The 23193-nt window shown below is 38.1% G+C and overlaps 1 protein-coding gene across 2 annotated transcripts in view; it reads left to right on the top strand.

Moving 5' to 3' along the window:
- The window catches only part of LOC123516604 (TELO2-interacting protein 2-like), a 71656-nt gene that overhangs the window by 5164 nt on the left and 43299 nt on the right, over positions 1-23193 (top strand). For both annotated transcript variants that reach the window (XM_045276151.1, XM_045276150.1), the window contains exons 2-5: positions 6242-6888; positions 7123-7245; positions 14199-14366; positions 22585-22715. In XM_045276151.1, coding sequence (XP_045132086.1) covers positions 6280-6888; positions 7123-7245; positions 14199-14366; positions 22585-22715 — 1031 coding nt within the window. In that variant the 5' untranslated portion in view covers positions 6242-6279. The remainder of the gene's footprint in view (positions 1-6241; positions 6889-7122; positions 7246-14198; positions 14367-22584; positions 22716-23193) is intronic.

The following is a 23193-nucleotide window of genomic DNA, read 5'->3' as shown; positions in this document are numbered from 1 at the left end:
TTTTCTTTCTTCCTCCCTCCTTACCCTCACATACTCATTTCTCGCCACTCTATAATTCTCCTTATTTAGTATATTCCTGCTCTTTTCCATCTTTTCCAAGCCACATCTCTCTTTTCCTTAGCCTTAACACAAGTTGCATTAAACCAATCCTTTCTTCCTTCCTCTCTCGGTTTATACTTTGGTACAAATTTCATAACTCCTTCTTTATAATATTTCATAAAAATCTCATATTTCTTTTGCACTTCTCTGATTTGTAACATCTCCTCCCAATCTAATTTTCTGAAATAATTTTTCAAACTTTCTGTGTCCATCTTTCTATAATTCAATCTACCACTCCTGTATGTCTCGTCCTTCCTTCGCTGTGTTGTTGCTATCTGCATTTCCATAACCACATGATCACTCTTTCCCAAAGGACACTTGTATTGTATATCTCCACATAGGTACACTTCTCTTGTTAACACCAAATCCAGTCTAGCCGGTTCATCATCTCCTCTATATCTAGTATTTTCCTTCACCCTCTGTTCCATCATATTTTCCATCATTAGATTAAGAAATCTCTCTCCCATGCTTCCTCTCCAACACCACTTACTAGATTTTCCCAATCCACCTCCTTACAATTAAAATCTCCTACTAGTATCACCTTTCTTTTTCCAGATAATACACTTTCCAAACTCTGTAAAGTATCCTTGATCATATTGTCGTATTCCTTAATGTCCAAGAATTTGTTTTAGGAGGTACATAGGTCACCATGATTATTAATTCTTTTCCATCACTTTTTATCCTTATGCTTATCACTTCTGCGTTGTTCTTCCCATACCAAACCTTATCCACATTTATTTATTTCTTCGTCATAATCATAACTCCTCCTCCACCTTTACTCTCCTATCCTTTCTCCATATATTATATTTATTATCCAAATTTATCTTTGTTTTTTCATGCAATTTTGTCTCAGTCAAACACACTATATCAGGCTTCTCCACTATCATATAGTCTTGCAATTCCAATCTACTTGACAGTATCCCATCTATATTAGTATACATTACGGTCCACCCACTGCTCCCTCTAGGGGTTCCTCCGTATTCCTTCTTTCCACATACCACTTTCTGACTCTCTCTCCTATAACTCTCCAAAAACTTTTCTCTTTCCTCCTCAGACCGCTCATCATTTTTCCTTCTCGCCTCTTCCACCAATTCCTTATATCTTCTCCTCTCTTCCTCATTTCTATTCTTTCTCACAAACACCTCTTTACAACCTTCTATCTCTCTTAACTTTGATGTTCTATATAGGACATCCTCCAGATTGTTGTGACTTCAGTACTACTTTAATCGGTCTGCTCACTCCCTCCTTATACGGACCCAGTCTATGGATCTCTTCCACTTCTTCTTGTAGGTCTTTTTTCATCATCATTTAGATTTTTGAACAGATCTCTTACCGTTTTAATTCTTCCTTAATTCTCTTAGGCTTATATGTTATATTTTGTTCTTTCATCCCAAATATTAACACACTCTTCTTCTTTTCTGCTATTTCCCTTATCAATGTTTCCTTATTCTTCATTACATTAACCAGTTCCTTGGACCTTTCTTTTTTGTCTTCCTTCAACTGATCTTTAATTATTTCTTGTAATCCAACCATCTCTGCTTCCCTCGACTCAGTCCATTGTGTTTTCTTCAGTTCCCATTCCCTTTCAAGCCTTTCATTCTGCTCACTAATCATTTCCTTAAAGTGTGTGTGTGTGTGTGTGTGTGTGTTTTCACGAATGTTACAAGGCACGTAATTTATCTTTCGAGAGGGAGAGGGGGGAGGGAGGGAAGGGAGATGGGGAGGAGAGAAGAGAGGAGAGAGAGAGAGAGAGAGAGAGATGGGAACAGTCTATGCCATTGGGTAATTTTAGACACAAGACGGGATGCATGTAGCTTATCTTTAGTGATTGGTGGAGACAAGGATGGTGGGAGGAGCACTAGGATTTCAAGGACAGCATACGGCGTGTGTAGTTGGTATCCAACACACTATACGGGACAACTGAACTGAAGAAAGCTCAGAAAAGAAATATGACGCCTACGTAGGCGTCACTGTATTTGCTACTGGGGCTTCATAACGCCCACATAGGCGTCACTGTATTGAAGGGTTAAAGACCCTAACCTAACCTAACTTTGAGGTATTACCATCTTTTGACCTTCTTTCATGACACTAACAACTTAACCTAAGAGTATGCCTCATTAGGAATTGGAAGGCCCAGGATATGGTTGGTCAACCTCTTGTTCCTTTTCTTCAAAGGTTACCTTCTGATGCTACCAGGCATTCAGCATTTGATTGATTTCAGCAAAACACCATGCAATTTTAAGAGATGTACACTCAAGTCTTCTTGCTTATGGAAATACACAATAGAATACCAGATTTCAATTTTGCATCTACTTTACTTGGCTATCACTGTGATATCTTTGTGGAATAGCCAGCTGACTGCCATGGCTGCCATGTATATGCATGGTAATTCACCAGAAATTATTCATCTATTGCCTAGAAGTAAATGACATTCAATGATATTCTAATGTCATTGAAATAACAGTTCTCATTGGTTGAGTGAGAGAGATTCAAGTGAGCATGCACCATCCATACACACCAGCATACTAACATGCAATCCTGATTGAGACAGCAGAAGGTTAAAAGTGAGAAAACTGAGATAAATTTTGAGATCTCATTTGCAAATTGATTTTCATTGCACTAATGGCACAACCATTGTAAATACTCCAAATTATATGTATTGTGTTAAACTCTACCAGAACAACATTTTCTAGGAGATAAAATGGCAATGGGTGAACTTCAGGGTTTTTTTTTTCAGTTCAGTTATCACTGGTTCAGTTTTACATTTTTTTTTTTTTTTTTTTTTATTGAAATCCAACTTTTTTTCTACAACATCGGAAATCTCACTTTATCGCAGAAAATTTGCTACTGTATTTGATGAAATACAAGTTAAATCATGATCTTGGTTCAGGAAATCTCCAGGTGCCGTAGAGAAATCTCCTAAATACAGTGGTACCTTGAGATACAAGTTGCCGGAGATATGATTTATGATTTGGTCATTTTTTTATTTTGAGATATGAGCAAAATTTTGAGATACGAGTCATGCTTGGGATGTTGCCACTATAGTCAGCAGCTCAGCACATCAGTCCAGCCTCAGCTGAGTTACTATCTACGTGTTTCTCGTGGATCTCATGCACTGTGATTGTTCTTTCATCATTTTCACACTATTTAATGACTTTCATTTTTGTGTGAAGAAAGTGCAGTTTTTAATTTATGTGTAATGTTTACCTGTGAATGGTGCCTGCATTCCTCCTCCTCCTCCTCCTCCTCCTCCTCCTCCTCCTCCTCCTCCTCCTCCTCCTCCTCCTCCTCCTCCTCCTCCTCCTTTAGACATCTTCCTCTCTGCTATAACAATTATCCATCCAGTAACTCCCTCATCACTACAACAACTATTAATGAATGGAAACAATAAATAGACATTATAGGGGTAGTGTCAATGTAATGCAGATTTTAATAGTATTTCTTGGGTGCCTTTGGAACATAACCCTATGAAAAACTTGTTTTACTGTAACTCTTTCTTAAACATAGCTAACCTGACGGATAGAATAATATTAGCATTCAAATTAGGTAAGATTAAGTAAAGAGTGTAATCCCTAAGTAGGTAAAAGGGATTAGGACCTTCTTTTTATACTACAAAGCAACTATGGTAAGCTAAGAGAAGGAATTCCTTCAAATTGCATGGAGTCATTCATCTTGCTGGTCTCTTAAATATCTGGGTGTTCTCTTCTCACTCTAGAACAGTTTGTTATCTAATATCAGTAGTGCAAACTGTATTATTATAATTCTCTATTTTTCTGTACTATTAGTTAATATCTATTACTTATGATGTTCTGTAATAGTAGCTCCAAAATAGTTTTACTTTCAATTTTGCCTAAAGTGACTAGCAGAAATAAAGTACATTAAATCCTCCTTTTAACAGACAAAAGGGGACCAGCAACAGTCCATTAGTGCTAAATATCCATTGCTAGAGAACCATACCTATATTCAATAACATTCATAGCCTAGGCTATCCATTCAGCATTTCATATTATTCTTTTAGACATGGTGGAACCAAAAGCTTTTTAATTTTATCAATTTTTATTCTTTAACTGACTCTTTCTCATCTGTACAATGTTGCATCTCTTACCATCAGATCAGATTAAATCACACAGGGACACCACAGAATACCTGACCCCTGATCTCTAAAATTTCTGATTGGGGCAGAGAAAACTTGGTAGTGTTCTGTGCCTCAAAAACTCAATTTCTCCATCTATCAACTCAACACAACCATCCAGACAACTATCCCCTTTTCTTCACTGACACTCAGCTCTCACCCTCTTCTACACTGAATATCCTTAGTGTGCCCTTTACTTATAATGTAATTTAGAAACTTCACATCTCTTCTCTAGTTAAAATAGCTTCCAGCTTCTATGAAGTTAGGTATTCTGAGTCATCTCTACCAGTTTTCCTCACCTTTTTCCAAACTACTAACTCTGTGCAGGGGCCTTATCCACTCATGTATGGAGGGGAGAGATTCAGATTCCACTCACACCATTTTATTACATAGGGTAGTCAAAAGCCTTTTGTCTTATCAATTTCTCTCCTCTGACTGACTGTCTTCAACCTCTTTCTGAATGCCATAGTGTTCCATCTCTTGCTATTTTCTACTGCTATTTCATGCCACCTGCTCTTGTGATCTTGCTATCTGCCATGCTCCCCTTCCTCCTATGGCCTTGCTGCACAAGAAGACTTTCTTCTTCATCTCACCCCTACTCCTCTTAGCCTTATTCACTCCAACTTCCTAATTAATGCAAGACTTAACTGGTACTCTCAATCATTCTTCCCCTTCTTTGGCAAACTCAGGAACTCCCTACCTGCTTCTCTATTTCTATCTTCTTATGACTTATGTCCTTTAAGAGGAAGGTTTACCAGAGAAAGGCATGAATGATAGAGAGTACTCTTGCATTAGGGAGTTGGACAAAATAGGGGTGAGAGGAAGAAGAAAGCCTTGTCCAGCAAGGAATGAGAGGAGGGGAAGCATGGAGTTATTAAGATCAGAAGAGTAGTTGGGATGAAAATAGTGATAAAAGATAGCAAGAGATGCAACATTCTGGCAGTGAGAAAGAAGCTGAAGACAGTCAGACAAAAAGAAATTAATCAGATGAAAAGCTTTAGATTCCACCCTATCTAATAAAACTTTACTAGTGGAAACCCCTCATACATGTGATGAATACTCCATACCTGGATGGATAAGGCCCTTGTACCAGAGTTAATAGCTAAGAGCAGGTGAAAAATACTGCCAGATATGCCTCAGAATGTCTAACTTTTTAGAGGCTGTTTTAGCAAGAGATGAGATGTGAAGTCTCCAGTTTAGATTATAAATAAAGGACATACCAAGGATGTTTAGTGTATAAGTGGGGGAACAGTTGAGTGTCATTGAAGAAGAGAAGATAGTTGTCTGGAAGGTTGTGTTGAGTAGAGATGGAGAAATTGAGTTTTGAAGCATTGAACTCTACTAAGCTTTCTCTGCCCCAATCAGAAATCTTAGAAAGATCCAAAATTAATCTTTCTGTGGTTTCCTTGTGGGATCTGTTAACCTCCTGAAGGGTTGGTTGTCTCTGAACAAAGGCTATTGTTATTGCAGACTGCTGCTGTCTCTTCCACCACCTACTGAACAAATTTTCAAATAATGGACATTTGTCCATTTGTCCAGATTATTGTCTAGACAGCATACAGTGTCTGTTAAATTCTAAATTTTTTGAGAATTGAGGGTTGACTAAATACGCATTGTATTCTTAGAGTAATAAGCTGTTTCTGTCCTGTTCTGTCTGTCCATACTAAAAAGTTTGTGTTATGCATCTAACTTCAGACTTCACTTTAATGAATGAGGAAGTGTATTCAGTAATGTAGTTAAGGATAACTAGTCATACTACTAATATTCTTCTTTGGGCTGTGGCCGTAATGGATTGCCATAGCAGTTCTTCCTTTTCCATCTTACTTTTTCTGTGTCTTCTGTTACATTCTTAACCATTGTCATCCTTCACTGCATCCATAATCCTTCTCTTTGATGTTTGTCTCTTCCTCCAATCCTTCATTGTACTTTTCCCACACATATTTCTCGTCTTCCTAGCATGTGGCTCTTGTCATAATGCTTGCGAATCTAATACTAAGTCATTTTTTGCAGTTCCTGTGTGCTTCAAGTTTTGCATCAAGATTACAAGAATGTCTTCAAGAGATGAAAAAAATTTGAAACTGGTTGAAAAATTAAGTAACACTAATGAAAAACTTGCTGAAGATGAGCTCACCTCAATATTGACCAAGACCTACGACTTGTGTCGAGTCCCCCCTCTTCCTGATCCAAATGTGTCTTACAATGCTGCAAACTTTGCAGGTGTTGCAAGTGAGGCAGAAGTCAGTCTTAGTATTGTATTGAAATTATTGAACTATGTAACTGTTGTAAAGAAGAAACACAGTCAACAGTTTAGTCAAGGGTTTGTGAGAAATATTGTGGTCTCTTGTTTCTTGGTTGCTTGTGAATACTGTGATCAGAGTTATGAATGGAGTAGTCCTGAAGCAGCTGATGTATCTAGAAAAATAATGAACAAGCTGTGTGACTTGTGTGGGTGTGGTGCTGTGACAGACCTCCTGAATTCACGAAGAGATTCAGCTGAAACACAAAATCATGATGACAAACATGTTTTGGTTAAGGATGGAAGTCAAAGTTTTATGAAGTCCATTTTACAAAGACTGAGTGAGATGTTGAACAAAAGTAACTGGAGGATGTATCCATCTTTGAAGATGACATATTGGTGGATTTTAAGAAATACTGGTGTAAGTGGAATAGCCTCTTATTGGTAGTTAAGCCCTGCAGTCACTATATATTTTAATTACCTTACTATGGATGAAGAGTTCACGGTTTGACTTATTCATATGTGCAGTAGGATCAGTGTGATAAATCTTGAACATTATTCAGAGATTGTAATATACATGGAATTCCTGGTTTTGATGAAATTATTGCTAAAACACTGCTTTGTTTTTTATCTGATTTTGTTATTGATCTTTCAGAAAGATGATTTAGGAGAACATTTGAAAGTTCTGTTGCCTCCAGCACTCTTCATAGTGGATGACTGGGAAGACAGGAACAAAGTGCTCGGCATCCAGTGTCTCAGTCATATTTTAGAAAATACAGTAAGTCCTGATGTCAACTGTGTGTAATTCACCTCGGTCGCCTACTGGTCACCCAGCCAGTCTTCCCCATTACGGAGCGAGCTCAGACCTCATAGACGGATCTTCGGGTAGGACTGAGACCACATCTCATACAACGCACACCAGGAAAGCGAGGCCACAACCCCTCAAGTTACATCCCATACCTATTTTACTGCTAGGTGAACAGGGGCCACACATTAAGAGGCTTGCCCAATTGCCTCGCTGTTTCCCGGGACTCAAACCCAGCCTTCTCGATTATGAGTCGAGCGTGCTAACCACTGCACTACATGGTGTGTGTGTGTGTGTGTGTGTGTGTGTGTGTGTGTGTGTGTGTGTGTGTGTGTGTGTGTGTGTGTGTCTACATACTTGCATGCATTTGTAATTATTTTGATTTGTAGTAGTAGGAAAGTTAAAGAAAAGCTAAATTTCACATTGGCTAGAATGATCATTATGGTCTGGTTGATAAGATTAATTGTTCCATCAGTACAGTGCTGGGTCAACATATCTCATAGATTACCCAGTCATAATCAAATTGAGAAAGTTGTCAGAAACAAATATAGTCTCTTGAAGGAAAGAAACTAATTACAGATAACCAGCATGACTTCCATAGTTATAAACTATGCCTGACTAACATAATGGGTTTCTTCAATAACATATTCTAGATATCTAATCTTTTTTAGTATGTACTTATGACCCCCTTCTCCCAGCATCCATAATCAGAATTCTTCCTCTAAACATTTCCTATTTTGAACAGCCAACATATAGGAATGTAAGATATAATGAGGGCAACTTAATGGGTGTACAAGACAAGACAGAGGAAGCACTATAGTCTGACCATTTTATGAAGATCGTTTAGGCGTTTGGTTTTTCAAGGATTTCCCGGCCTGCGACGCTGCTAAACCTGGTGCAGGGCAAATTATGGAATTAGAGCCTATGTGTCAATGAGAACCTTGCTTCCCACACCTCTCTCTCTCTCTCTCTCTCTCTCTCTCTCTCTCTCTCTCTCTCTCTCTCTCTCTCTCTCTCTCTCTCTCTCTCTCTCTCTCTCTCTCTCTCTCTCTCTCTCTCTCTATAGAATTTACATTTCATGCAAATATATTTCTATCAGAGATCTATACTTGCTGATAAATTACTAAAATTTGAGAAGAATATGCCTGCCAGTCAGTCAAGCTGTCCCTTCTCTCTCTCTCTCTCTCTCTCTCTCTCTCTCTCTCTCTCTCTCTCTCTCTCTCTCTCTCTCTCTCTCTCTCTCTCTCTCTCTCTCTCTCTCTCTCTCTCTCTCTCTCTCTCTCTCTCTCTCTCTCTCTCCCTGACCTGTAACTTCACTCGGTCACCCATAGGGATGTGACAACGTTGTCAAGTATTGTTGTGTTTGCCAAAACAATACAAAATATATTTGAAAATAAAAAAAAATTACTCTACCTTGCCTTTTTAGAGCATTATGATGTGTATATACTACAACACCATTCAATTACAAAGTATTAAGTACCTGACTTAAGGTGCATATTGGTAAAAGTGTGACAATGCCGCAGGCCGGGAAATCCCCGAAAAATGATCTTCATAAAATGGTCAGACCATTAGTGGAAATATGATGTTTTGTAAGAATAGTTTGAAATAGACAGAAACAGAGATGAATAAAAAAATTTTGGGAAGCCTTTATCATTTGATAGAATCTTTTGATTGTTCTTTTGATTGTACAGTTAAGTGGCTTTCTTATCTTGATAAGTACAGTGGAACCTCATTTGCAGAATGTCTCCCTTTTCAAATAAATTGGCTTTCAAGCAAAATTTTGAACTCATAATTGTTTTGGCTACCATACAATAATTTAGGTCCGGTGCAAAGTTGCTGATTTCAAATATTAACCATATATATATATATATATATATATATATATATATATATATATATATATATATATATATATATATATACAGGCAACCCCCGTTTAACGAAGGCTCACACAACGAAATTTCACTACAATGAAGGTTTCGTTTTACTACCATCTGCTCGTTTAATGAACACCAAACTCGCTTTAACGAAGTTTTATCCAGGTAGTTTTTTCCAAATTTGAAAGCCTCACCGTATCATGTAAGCTGACAGGCTTTTGAATACACCAGGAGCTGCTTGTACTAAGGCCTGCCTCAGGAGAAATCCTGAGACACCTGTAGAATAAAGATCAAGATCAAGCCTCTTGTGGACAACACAAGCACTGCCGATACAAAGGCCTGACTCAGAAGAAATTTTGCATCACCTGTAGCATCAAGATCAAGTGCACCATTCACTCCCCAGTCAAAACATAACAGCGTCACCAGCAGCTCATCTTCCCTACTTCAACTTACCACCAAAACGCCCTGCAATGTGGCCTAACGTTTCTAAGAAGACCAGGAAGTGTCTTATTCTCGAATTGAAGCTATGCTTACTCTCAATGGAAGTTCAAATCAGGGGTTAAACTTGTTATAATTGGTTAAACAAAGTTTCGCTTAAGTGTGTTTTAGAACGTAACCCCTTCGTTAAGCGGGGTTGCCTGTATATATATATATATATATATATATATATATATATATATATATATATATATATATATATATATATATATATATATATATATATATATATATATATATATATATATATATATATATATATATATATATATATATATATATATATATATATATATATATATATATATATATATATATATATATATATATACACTCAACCCTCGATTTGCCGGACCTCCATTTGCGGATTTCGGATTTGCCGGACAAAAGTCTGTGGGAAAAAAAAAAAAAAAAAAAAGTCCGGGACAAGTCGATTTCAAACTACCGCGCCAGACAAAGTTCGCAAATCGGGCACTATAGATGGCAGCGCGGGCGGACATACACGTCTAGTACTGGACTGTAAACAAGTCTGCCGCGTCACACGAGTGTTGTGCTTACGTGCTTGTCGTGGATACACCTCTTCTTCACAACGATGCCACCCAAAAACCCACCAAAGAAAGTAAGGTAAATGCTAATAAAAAAAACAGTACAGATGTGTGTCGGCGGCATTGGCATGTGTTACGGCCCCACGTGGTGATGATGATGATGATGATGGTCGTCGGAGGTTTTGCCTTTGCCTCGGCACCTCCTGTTACTTCTATTCTTCCTGATCCTGCCTTTCTTTTATTTTTCTTTCTCTTGTCTTCCACATCTGGTGATATATATATATATATATATATATATATATATATACAGGCAACCCCCGCTTAACGAAGGGGTAATGTTCCTAAAAAAATCCTTCATTAAGCGAAACTTCGTTAAGCGAACCGATTATAACAAGTTTAATCCCAGACTTGAACTTCCATTAAGAGTAAACAAAGTGAGAGTGCAGTGACAGGTTTAATGAAAGTAAAAATTATGAAGTTAAACATTTAGGAAGTTTAATTTACGTCATTATAATGTACACTAATGTATGTATGTATGTAACGTTATAATGTAGATGATCTTAAATTTATGAAGGGAGGGAGAGTGAAACGGGAAAGACACTAACCGGCAACCTGTGGAATGTAAACAAAGGGCGTATCATTGTATCACATACAAAACTTATGTACCACATTTCCACAAGGCTTTCCATTTTATCCATTGTAGAGTCAAGAGTTCAGGTGGTTCTTTTAGCTTGCAAGGAAGATATGGTCTCACCAGCCTTCTTAATAGAGTCTGCTGACTTGAAAATAGTAGAGACAGTAGATGGTGGCGAGCAATGCTATTAGTTTTCTCGCCTCTTTCATGTCTGTGAATAATATCCAGCTTCACTTCGAGAGTAAGAGACTTCCTGGTCTTCTTAGCAACGCTAGGCAACATTGCAGGGCGTTTTGGTGGTGAGTTGAGCGAGGGAAGACGAGCTGCTGCTGACGCTGTTATTGTTTTGAACAGGGGGAGTGAGTGGTGCACGTGTTGTCCACAAGAGTCGCTGGTGTATTCAAAAGCCTGTCGGCTTGTGTGATACGGCGGGGCTTTCAAACTTGGAAAAAATAACCTTGATAAAATTTCGTGAAAGCGAGTTTGGTGTTCGTTAAACGAGCAGATGGTAGTAAAATGAAACCTTCATTGTAGCGAAATTTCATTGTGTGAACCTCTGTTAAGCGGGGGTTGCCTGTATATATATATATATATATATATATATATATATATATATATATATATATATATATATATATATATATATATATATATATATATATATATATATATATATATATATATATATATATATATATATACAGTAAGGTCCCGAGTTACGTCAGAGTTACGTTCCTGAAACATGACGTAAGTCGATTTTGTACGTAACTCGAGTTTTGTACTTTCAAAGCATATTATCGAGTTTTCAACCAATAATTTTTATGGTTATTCAGGTAAGTAAAAGGTTATATTGTTATATTGGTATATTATTTACAACTATGTAGGAATATATTGATTAGGGCATGAATGCGAAGGACTGCGGTTGCCGAAGGACTGCAGGTTGCCGGGAGCTTTGTGGAGGCGGCCTGAGGCCAGCCAGGAGGGTGGGCAGGTCGAATGTTGTGATGCCCAGGGCGGACAGCTGGGAAACTGCTTTGTGGAGTGCGGTAGGAGTAGATGCCGGTAAATGCGTTATATAAGTAAACACGGTTATATTGTTATATTATTTACAAGTATGTAGGAATATGAAACACAAGCTTGTTTTTGTTGTTGATTAGGGCCGCGAACGCGAAGGACTGCATGTTGCCAGAGGGGTGGACGCCTGAGGCCGCCAGGAGGGTGGGAAGGTCGAATGTTGTGACGCCCAGGGTGGACAGCTGGGAGCGTAGTGCAGTGCGGTGGGAGTAGAAGCGTGGGCAGCGGGACAGGAAATGCAATAGGAAAGGGCAATAGGGATCAGCAGACAAGCGCAGACGGTGCAAGTGAGCTCCGGAGTTGTTATTGTTGTGATAGGTGCGTGAGCCCTCAAGGTCGTCAACCTCCCCGTTGTCATGGTAACGGGCTTCCCATTTTCTTCTTCACTCCCTTACACACAGCTGCTGCCTCCCTTCTCATGTCTTTTAATTATGTCCACTTTTTCTTGTAGCGTAATGGTTTTGCTTTTCTTAGCATCACTGCTATCACTCAGGAGGTTTTTTTTTGCTGCCATTGAGCAAGATACTAAGATAGTCAGCAAACGCAGATGTAGGAACACTCTTGCCAGGGGCGACGGTGTGGTGGAACTGAGGTACGTAGAGTGTTATTGTATTCAAGCATGAGGTGGGCGGTGTGGTGGATAACCACTAGTGACGCCTGGCGGCCAACAATAACAATAAACCCCACGCTTTACGATTTATAAATTTTAAATTTTTTAAATCTTAAATTGCCTTATGGTGGACTGACGTAAGTGCGAGTTTGACGTAACTCGAGACCGAGGTAACCCGGGACCTTACTGTACATATATATATATATATATATATATATATATATATATATATATATATATATATATATATATATATATATATATATATATATATACATACAGTAATACCTTGAGATACAATCGCCCCAACATACAATTTTTTTTATATACAGTAAGTCCTCGATATACGGTAGTTCTTTATCCGGTAAATTCACAGTTACGGTATTTGGAAATTACTACCCTCGATTCGATATATGGTAAGAAAAACTCACAGATACGGTATCTGCTCATGTCATCCGAGAGGGCCCAGCGCGGGGGAGCAGGGGTCATGACGTCATGCACGTCACACCTCCCCGCCACTCACAGTACACATTAGTAGTAATATTACTGTAAGTAATCAGAAAATATATATATATATATATATATATATATATATATATATATATATATATATATATATATATATATATATATATTTATGTAGGCTATGTACATCACTTATTAGTGTAAGTTGGAGAGTGAGGATACGGAGATGATGATGATGGTGATGATAATGTTATTATTATTAATAATAATGCCAGTATCAATAACAATAATGAGAATGTAATATGTTGTTAATCTATGCCTGCAGCACAGTGCCCAAAAAAACATAAATTAAAAAAAAGGAAGGAGAAGGAACACCAGGAAGCAGCTGTAACATGTCACATTGGTACAACTCACCTTTCACTTGTTAGGGCTTTTTTTTATCTTCAACTTATACAAAATATGCAAACAGAGTAAAACAAAACAGAATCAATCTGCTATTAAAAAAAAAATTTTATCAAATTAACTTTAAGAAATGATAATCCTCCATATTTGTCACATAATATGGAGAATTATTTTATTTATTTTTTAGTTAATTTGATAAAACTTGTTTTTTCTTTTTATGGTAGACTGATCCTGTTTTGTTTTATTCTGTTTGTATATTTTAAAGACTTAAAAAAAAAATAAATAACTAGCTAACGTTACACCCCCAAAAAAAAAAAATAGTTGTAAGAAGAAACAATGTTCACACAATGATAATTTCGTTCATAATGAATTGCCTGAAAATATGTCAGTGTTTTGTTGCTTTTTATAATTGCAGTTGAATTGCATGTCTTCCAAACATCAGTGTTAAATGTGAATAATCTCATATCAAGTGATATCATAGTGTAAAGTTGAGATAATTAGACTTGGTGGACTTGGTCCTTGACTATAGGCTCACTCACCACCAGATCAGATTGTAAATGAAAACCAGTCAACATAATTTGATTGTAACGTCAAAAACCATATTATGCATTTTAATTGATAAATAAATGCCCAATTTTTTTTTTTTTGCTCATGCACTTTGCACTCTCACTTTTTAATACTTTGATCCCATGCCCACTGTATCTCCAACTATGGCAGAGGAGCATGTTATAATTTGTAGGAGCTCAAGTTATGCTATGAAAAGAAATTCATGGCATTCATTGATGTACAAAGTCTAACTATGCCCTTTGTGCTTCAATCAGGCAGGTTCAGAGCTGCGCTGGTATGGTCGAGCAGATGTCATATATGATGCCCTGAAGCCTTTGCTGTATTCGAAGGAGTCTGAGATATTATCCAGCCTGTACCCAACCATCATAAAGGTGTCAGAGATTTTAGAGGCTGATCCTGCCAAGGCAGGAAAACTGAAACATGTAAGTCTTATCAATTCCTCTGTAACTGACTGTCTTCAGCCTATCTCATCATATCATCATTGCATCTCTTGCTAACATCTGACTATTCCTGTTTGTACATTAATTGCTCTTTTGATCTTACTAAAATCATTACTCCTCTCCTCGTGTGGTCTTGCTGCATAAGGGTTTCTTCTTTCTTCTACTCCTGTTGCATTAACCTCTGATGAAAGAGTTAACCAGTGTTCTCAATCATATTTTTCATTTCTTTTTCTTGTAAACTCTGAAACTCCTGTTTTTTTTTAGAAGGAGATTTCAAGACACTTAGAGCCAGATTATCAAATTATGTTTTCCCTCTTCCTGCCTGGAAACCACTCTTCATGTGCTATCAGTGTTAAGCAGACTCTTTGAGCAGTGCACAAAGAGTTAGAGCAGCAGAAAAGCTAGCTAATAGCATTCCTTCAAGATGAGCATCACAACTCCTCTTCACCAACTTCTTTACTTATTTCATGCTTAACTGTATTTATAGATTACTGACTTTCATCCATATGTCTATATATAGTTTCCCAGCAGATGGGGATCCCAGATTAACATCTATATATAGTCTCTGCTGCAAAACTGAGCAAACAATTGAATCTGTTTATAGATGTTATATGTATTTATGTTTGATTGATGATAATGTATATCAATATATTTATATTTATGTTTGGAGTTACTCATCCATTGCAAATTAGATTTGAATTTACTTTCACTTTTCATCATATTTTTCACATTTTGTATCTATTCATTTTTAGGTAATACTGCTAGCATGTGGTATGGTTCTTTCTCCTTCACATGATAAACTAATAATAAAAGAAAATAGGAAAAATACAAAAATTCCCAATATGTGCATAGTACATCCATCACCGACAAAATACAAACAGTGACCGGCCTTAAGAGGCACTGTTGGCAAGTGTCTGGGTATTTCAGATACTTAGGTGTTATAAGTATTTCCAATACCATAATCCTTCCTGCAGCCTACTCGGTGTGCGGAGAAAACAGGCTGCTTCCTGGTCTCATAGCAACACACACATACATGCACATGAATGCACACACATGCCAGGTGCCTTTATACTTTAATTAATAGAACATCCAAATGGCTTACTTGTTCAAGCAAGAGTCAAAACTCCACTTGTGAATTATATTCACATTGATAAAGCCTATGAAGCACGATTGCAAAATAAAATAAATATGAACTGCAGCACTGACGCATTTGATTTCAGCGATCGAACAAGTGATTCCGTAATGTAAACAATACGTCCAAAACATGCCATCACCCGCCACTAAAACAAGAAGAGGAGATGGAGTGCTTCACTGTGTGTATACGTATTTACCTATGGTGTTTTTATTTACATAGTTGTAAATTTGTGGTGAGCGCTGCAGCAAATTTGTAATGAGTGCTGAAACGATAGTGTCTTGCAGACTCCTTGCTTCTTATGTTTTTGTGTTCAGTGGTCGGGTATATGGTGGATGTGTTCTTGTATGAGAATGATTTTTTTTTCTTATAGATTTCTTTCAAATATTAGGGTGTGTCTTCCAAGATGGAGCATCTTCCAAGCCGTAAAATACGGTATATAGATGATCCAACAAAAAATCACAACTTTGAAACGTCTACGTATATATATAGATCCTCTGCTGGGAAGGGGTTAATTACATTATTTTTTTGTGTTAATGTATTAGTACAGTGGTACTTTGAGATACAAGTTTAATTCTAATTCGTTCCTTGACAGAGCTCGTATCTCAAAAAAAATTTTTCCCATTGAAATGAATTGAATTGCCATTAATCTATTCCAGCTTCCCCCCCCCTGCAAAAAAAATATATTTTGTTTTTTACATGTTTTCAGGTAAGAAAAAGGTATTTATAAATAATAATTATTGCACAGAAACAAAATAAAACATTACAAAAGATAACATAAATAGATATACTCTTATGAAGTATATTTATCCTGGAGGGTGCATTCCATGGGTCATTACTGCATTCCCAACCCTCACTTGGGACTGTTGATCAGCTGGTGTGTACAGATATAGCCACCCACAGAAGACTGGCTGCTCTAATAATCACAGAACTCATTGACAATCCTTCACTAAATAAATTAAGTAAGAGAGAGAGAGAAAGATTGTTTACATGGTTCTCCCCCTCCGTGATAAGCATAGGTGGAGGAGGTAGGCAGGGAAATGAGATTTTTTTTTTGCCTTTTCAGTTACGTACACATGCATACTTTATCAATGCATGAAAACATATGAAATAACAGCAAAAGTTTATTTAGTGTTCTTACCTTGGAGACACACATTTCTGGCTGATGGTGGTAAATAGTGGAGGAGGAGGAGGGAAGGAGGAAAGGATGCAGGCACCATTCACATGTAAACATTAAACATAAATTAAAACTGCACTTCCTTTAGACAAAATTAAAAAAAGGGGGGAGGGTCAGTAAATAGTGTGAAAATGATGAAAGAACAATCACAGTGCATGTGATCCACAGGAAACACGTAGCTGAGGCTGGACTGATGCGATGAGCCGCCAACCACAGTGGCATCATCCCCAAGCGTGACTCGTGTCTTAAGATTTTAAAAATCATCAAATTGTAGCTTGTATCTCAAAAAACTTGCATCTCAGGCAGCTCGTATCTCAAGCTACCACTGTAAATGGGATAAAATCGTATAAGGCATTCTAGACATATAGAAAATCGTACCTCATGGGAAGTATTTTTCACCGTGTTAAATAAACACAAAGTGACTCTCACTTGTCATGGTTCTCTGGGACCCCTGTCCTCCCCTGACCAACAACAAAAAAGGGGTCCCCGTCATTCTTTAGCTCAACCCTTTTTTATAGCTGCTTTTTTGTGCACCGATTAATTATTGGTTTTCTGTTTCATTTATAGAATATAAATTTGCATTGTATATATGTTTATTTCTTTTGTTTGTTTTACGATGATGACCACAAAGTCTTAGGTTGGCTGTAGTTGCTACGAACACTATCCATAGTGACCCCATTGTTAAGCATCGGCTTTACTATTGTGTTTCTAAAAATATATCTCTATCATAGCCTGGGAGAAGTGAACTGCAGCTCTTCCTTAGTCATGTTTATGGCCAACTCTACCTAACTGAAATGATTATACTGATGAGGCTGCTGTCAAACTGGAGTTTGGTGGGTTTAATTTCAAAACGTCCCCATTGCATCCAACAGAAGGATTCATCTGGTATTTTCTGTTATATTTAGTGTATATTACTATATCCCATAGTTTATATGAATATGGATTTACACCTAGAATTAGAATTTCTACACATAATTCTAATTGTAATATTTTAGTACATTTTCAAAGCATAAAGATGTGTGAAAATAGATACCCTGAAGGAATATGGCATCATACTAAGGAATGCAGTGAATATTGGACTTGCTAACATAACATAACATAACATAAATAATAGGATAACAAAGGGCCACCAGGGCCCATCTAGGTTATCCTGTATCAGTCGCACAGCGACCTCGTCATCAGGACTTAAAAATACACTTACAAGTACACAATACATTATATACTAATTCTAAATATTTGGCCCATTAACAGGGCTAAGTCCTGCAGCGAATTCCTCTACAATCTGTGATCCCCATACATGGGGATCATGTCTTGTTTAACTATAGTAAATTTCTTATAAAACTATCATGCAGCGCTATACATAATTATAAATCTAATAAATTTAAGTGCTTATCTAATCTGTTTTAAACATTGTCAAACTAGTGCTATTTACAACCGTCTCTGGCAATGCATTCCAGAAGTCTACCACCCTATGACTAAAGAAATATTTTCTTATATCTAACCTGCAGCCTTGCTTTCTAATCTTCCTGCCATGATTTCTAGTCCTACTTCCCTCCTCTAAGGTAAAGAAAGATCTCACATCTATGTAGTTTGTATCTGAGAACATTTTAAATAACTCTATCATATCCCTCTTATACATCTCCTCTCAAATGAAAACATGTTTAATTCCTTTAATCTATCTCTATACTCCAGGCGCTTTAATGCTGGTATCATCCTAGTTGCTCTTCTCTGAACTGCTTCTAACATGTTGATATCCTGCCTATAGTGGGGTGACCAGGCCTGTATGCAATACTCTAAATGGGGCCTAACATAGGAATTATATAAGCTACGCACCACTTCCTTACTTTTATAACTAACATTTCTATTTATAAAACCCAGGATCCTATTTGCCCTATTTCTTGCTTCTAAACATTGCTTTGAAAATTTCATAGTCCTGTCTATCACTACTCCTAAATCCTTTCCTTCCTCTACTGCCTCTAGCCAACATCCCTCCATCTCATAGTTAAAGTTTGTGTTGTCTTTACCTAAATGCATAACCTGACACTTTTAGAATTAAACTCCATCTGCCACCTGTCTGCCCATGCTATCAGCCTGTCCAGGTCTCGTTGTATTCTGTAATTGTCCTTTTCACCCTGTACTGCACATGCTATCTTAGTATCATCTGCAAACTTTGATACTTTGCTACTAATTCCTATATCTAAATCGTTAATGTACACCAAGAAAAGAAGAGGTCCTAGCACTGATCCTTGGGGTACCCCACTAACCACTTCCTTCCACTCAGACATTGCCCCATTTAATACTACTCTCTGTTTCCTATCAGAAAGCCATTCACTAATCCAATCAACTAACCTACCCTCTATCCAATGTAGTCTCAATTTGTACACACGCCTCCTATGCGGTACCTTATCAAATGCCTTGCTAAAATCTAGATATATAACATCTATGCTATTTAAATATAGCTGCCAAGTTTTGTGAGAGTTTGTTTTGGTACATGCAATGTGAATGTCCTCACTAGGTGTAATTTCTTTCTGACTGGTGTTATTTTATTTTCATATGAATTGCTGGTAAGTATAACATGTTATATGTTGTTACCTTGCAGAAAAGTTGTTTTTGTGGTGTAGTAGCCATCATCACTTTGTTTACATCTGTAAAAATGTGTGGGGTTTGGTTTAATGGCCATTATTGCCAAAGACTTACCATAAGCCACTGCCTCAAAGCTGAACTTTGGCCTTACAAGATACAGGCTCATTTTCTGAGACTTTAAAAAAAAAAAAAAAGGCATGTGTTACAAACCATCAAATATAATAAGTGCATTTCATAGGCATCTTGTCTTCAATTTGTGGATTCTTATGCATGCTAACAACTATATATATATATATATATATATATATATATATATATATATATATATATATATATATATATATATATATATATATATATATATATATATATATATATATATATATATATATATATATATATATATATATATATATATATATATATATTGTCACGGCTGCGGTTAACTGCTACAGCTCACTAGAGTGTTATCCTGGCAAGGTCGCCACTCTTGTTATGGTCAGTACAGTGGGGAATACAACACTCCACCGAGTCCCCACTACTATAAATCACAGCAGCCGTAACCCTCAGGTTCTTAACCCCTTCACGCCGGATGTTAAAAAAGCCCGCCTGTATGACATACGGGTGGTAGTGCCACGTGCCCGAGCGCGGGAAACTCGTGCAAGCTTGTCATACTTGTCGTCTTTGTGTATTATGCTGCTATTTTTTTAGTTACTATATTGCCTTCGAAGAGGAAAGTGGACGCTTTTCTCTTCGGAGAAAGAGAGAGAGAGAGAGAGAGAGTGACATTTGCTAATATTTTAGACACAAGCGGGACGCATGTAGCTTATCTTTCGAGAGGAAGAGGGTGAGGGAGGGAAGGAGAGGGAAGAGAGAGAGAGAGAGAGAGAGAGAGAGAGAGAGAGAGAGAGAGAGAGAGAGAGAGAGAGAGAGATTAGAAAATTTGTTGTTTTTGTATTTGTGTGTGTGTGTGTGTGTGTGTGTGTGTGTGTTTTCACGAATGTTACAAGGCGGGACGCATGTAACTTATCTTCGAGAAGGAGAGGGAGGGAGGAAGGAGATGGGAGGGGAGGAAATGAGAGAGAGAGAGAGAGAGAGAGAGAGAGAGAGAGAGAGAGAGAGAGAGAGAGATGGGAACAGTCTATGCCATTGGGTAATTTTAGACACAAGGCGGGATGCATGTAGCTTATCTTTAGTGATTGGTGGAGACAAGGATGGTGGGAGGAGCACTAGGATTTTAAGGACAGCATACGGCATGTGTAGTTGGTATCCAACACATTATACGGGACAACTGAACTGAAGAAAGCTCAGAAAAGAAATATGACGCCTACATAGGCGTCACCATATATGCTACTGGGGCTTCATGACGCCTACATAGGCGTCACCGTATTGAAGGGGTTAAAGGTCGCCAACAGTATATAACTTCCCCCACTGTAAGGGAATCTCCTTAGCAACTCCTTCTCCTGTACCCAACCAAGTAGAATTTATAAATGGTAGATGTTATGTGTAACAGGGCGAGGCCTTAATACCTCCTAGAGAAATCGCCCACAAGGACAATTCCACCCACTTCTCTATGAAGTATTAATGCCTCTCCTCCCGCCTTGCCCACAGACTGGGACAACACAGACTGGGACAACACGCGCGGTATATTACTATACTATCCTACTACGACAAGTGCTTCCTAACACCTGTCAGACTGACACCCCTAACCTACGACTACTACAACATATGATGTGTACGCCACATCCGGTGGTGTACACACAAGCCCAGACACCACCTACGGGTGACAACAGCCACACAGAGTCCAGATACTTGTCACAGACAAGTCTGACGGACGAGAACTACGCACCACTGGCCGACAGCACGAAGCTTCTCAGCTTTCACTAGCGTGCGTGGCTACAACCACTACAATACAGTAGACTACAGGGCTATACAAAAGATGATGAGGGCACACAGCCGCCCACCAAACACACTGGTGACCACAGTCACCACAACGACAAACAGGACGAGACAATGCCGCGTCTCTCCCACGCATTGCCGCCACAAGACAGGACGAACGCCAGACAGGAAATGCAGACCCAACCGGCCACACTTTTCTTAGAACAACAAGCCCGTTGTCCTACACAGCCACGGTCTAACCGAGTAGCAAGCCAACTACTCAAGGGAGGGCACAGCTCCCAGACCGATGACTAGTGAGCACCTAGAGCAGCCCAGCAAACACGTAGCTCTACTATGTGCCAGACCCACGAGTGTCCATGTCCACCTCAGCTGAAGACTACCTTGGTACTATAAACAGTATACTACTGATACTACACAACAGATGATGGGGGCACGCAGCTGCCCACCAAAACACACTGGTGACTACAGCCACCACCACCAACAACGGGACGAAACAATAACGCGTCCCTCCGCGTCGCCACACCCGAGTGGACGAACGCACGAGAAGTGCAGCCAAACCAACTACGCTTCTCTCAGAACAACAAGCCCGTTGCTCTACAGCCACGGTCTGCCCAGTAGCAAGCCAGCTACTCAAAGGAGGGCACAACTCCCAGACCAATGACTACTGAGTACCTCTTAACACACAGTCCAGCACACGCGTCTCTTCCTGTGCCCAGAGCGCACGTGTTACCTCAGTTGAAGACTGGCTGGTACTGACTCGCTCGCCAGACAACGAGAAGCAGGGAGAGGGAGGCGGGTTGTCTGCTCAACAGAACAGCCCGAGGGGCCCGTGCTGGGTGGCGTCACACATACGCATATAATATAATTAAATAAAGGGGAAATAATGCAGTGTCCCTCACAATATATATATATATATATATATATATATATATATATATATATATATATATATATATATATATATATATATATATATATATATATATATATATATATATATATATATATATATATATATATATATATATATATATATATATATATATATATATATATATATATATATATATATATATATATATATATATATATATATATATATATATATATATATATATATATATATATATATATGAGTGCATCCATTTATATATGAGTACTTTCTCTCTCTCTCTCTCTCTCTCTCTCTCTCTCTCTCTCTCTCTCTCTCTCTCTCTCTCTCTCTCTCTCTCTCTCTCTCTCTCTCTCTCTCTCTCTCTCTCTCTCTCTCTCTCTCTCTCTCTCTCTCTCTCTCTCTCTCTCTCTCTCTCTCTCTCTCTCTCTCTCTCTCTCTCTCTCTCTCTCTCTCTCTCTCTCTCTCTCTCTCTCCATTCAAGGCTTGATGTGTTATACAACTACTCATCCTGCAGGACAGCACTCTTGACTTCATCACGCATCAGTTGCTACAAGAAATGGCTTACGAGCAGAAGTTGTGTCTGCGCTCAGTGTATGCTACTGCTCTTCCTCTACTTGTGCTGGCCTTGAAATTGCCTGCTGTAAGGTAAGAGACTGGCCTAAAAACTATCTCTCAATATATCATTTTCATTAATACTAGAAGCATCTTGCATTAGAAGGGCCATTTGTGTTGCCAAACCCAAACCGAAATAACTGTGTATACCACTCTATTGATGTCATAACTTTCTTTAGGGAGTGGATGTGTTTCCCATCAATAAGGTTTAAAATCTATACAAGGAGAGAATAATGTTTAGTCTAGCAGACCATCAATACAGACATAACACGCTGCAGAGCAAAGGTCCGTGTTACAAGAGCTCCCTGTCCAGGTTGAGTTTCTCTTATATGTAATTTGAAAAATTCTGAATTAATTCTTCTTATTTTGATGTCATTCTTGACACAGAAAGGATATTTCCAGCTTTTTGTTGTGTATTAGTAACATGATAAATTTTAAGCAATTGCTGAGCTTCACTATTTTTCACTTTATACTATTGTTTTTTTTTTTTTTTTTTTTTGTGTGTGTGTGT

This window comes from Portunus trituberculatus, chromosome 41 (assembly GCF_017591435.1).
Source record: "Portunus trituberculatus isolate SZX2019 chromosome 41, ASM1759143v1, whole genome shotgun sequence".
Taxonomy (NCBI): Eukaryota; Metazoa; Arthropoda; class Malacostraca; order Decapoda; family Portunidae; genus Portunus; species Portunus trituberculatus.
Note: the sequence above shows the minus strand (reverse complement) of the source record. Positions and strands in the feature narration are given on the sequence as shown.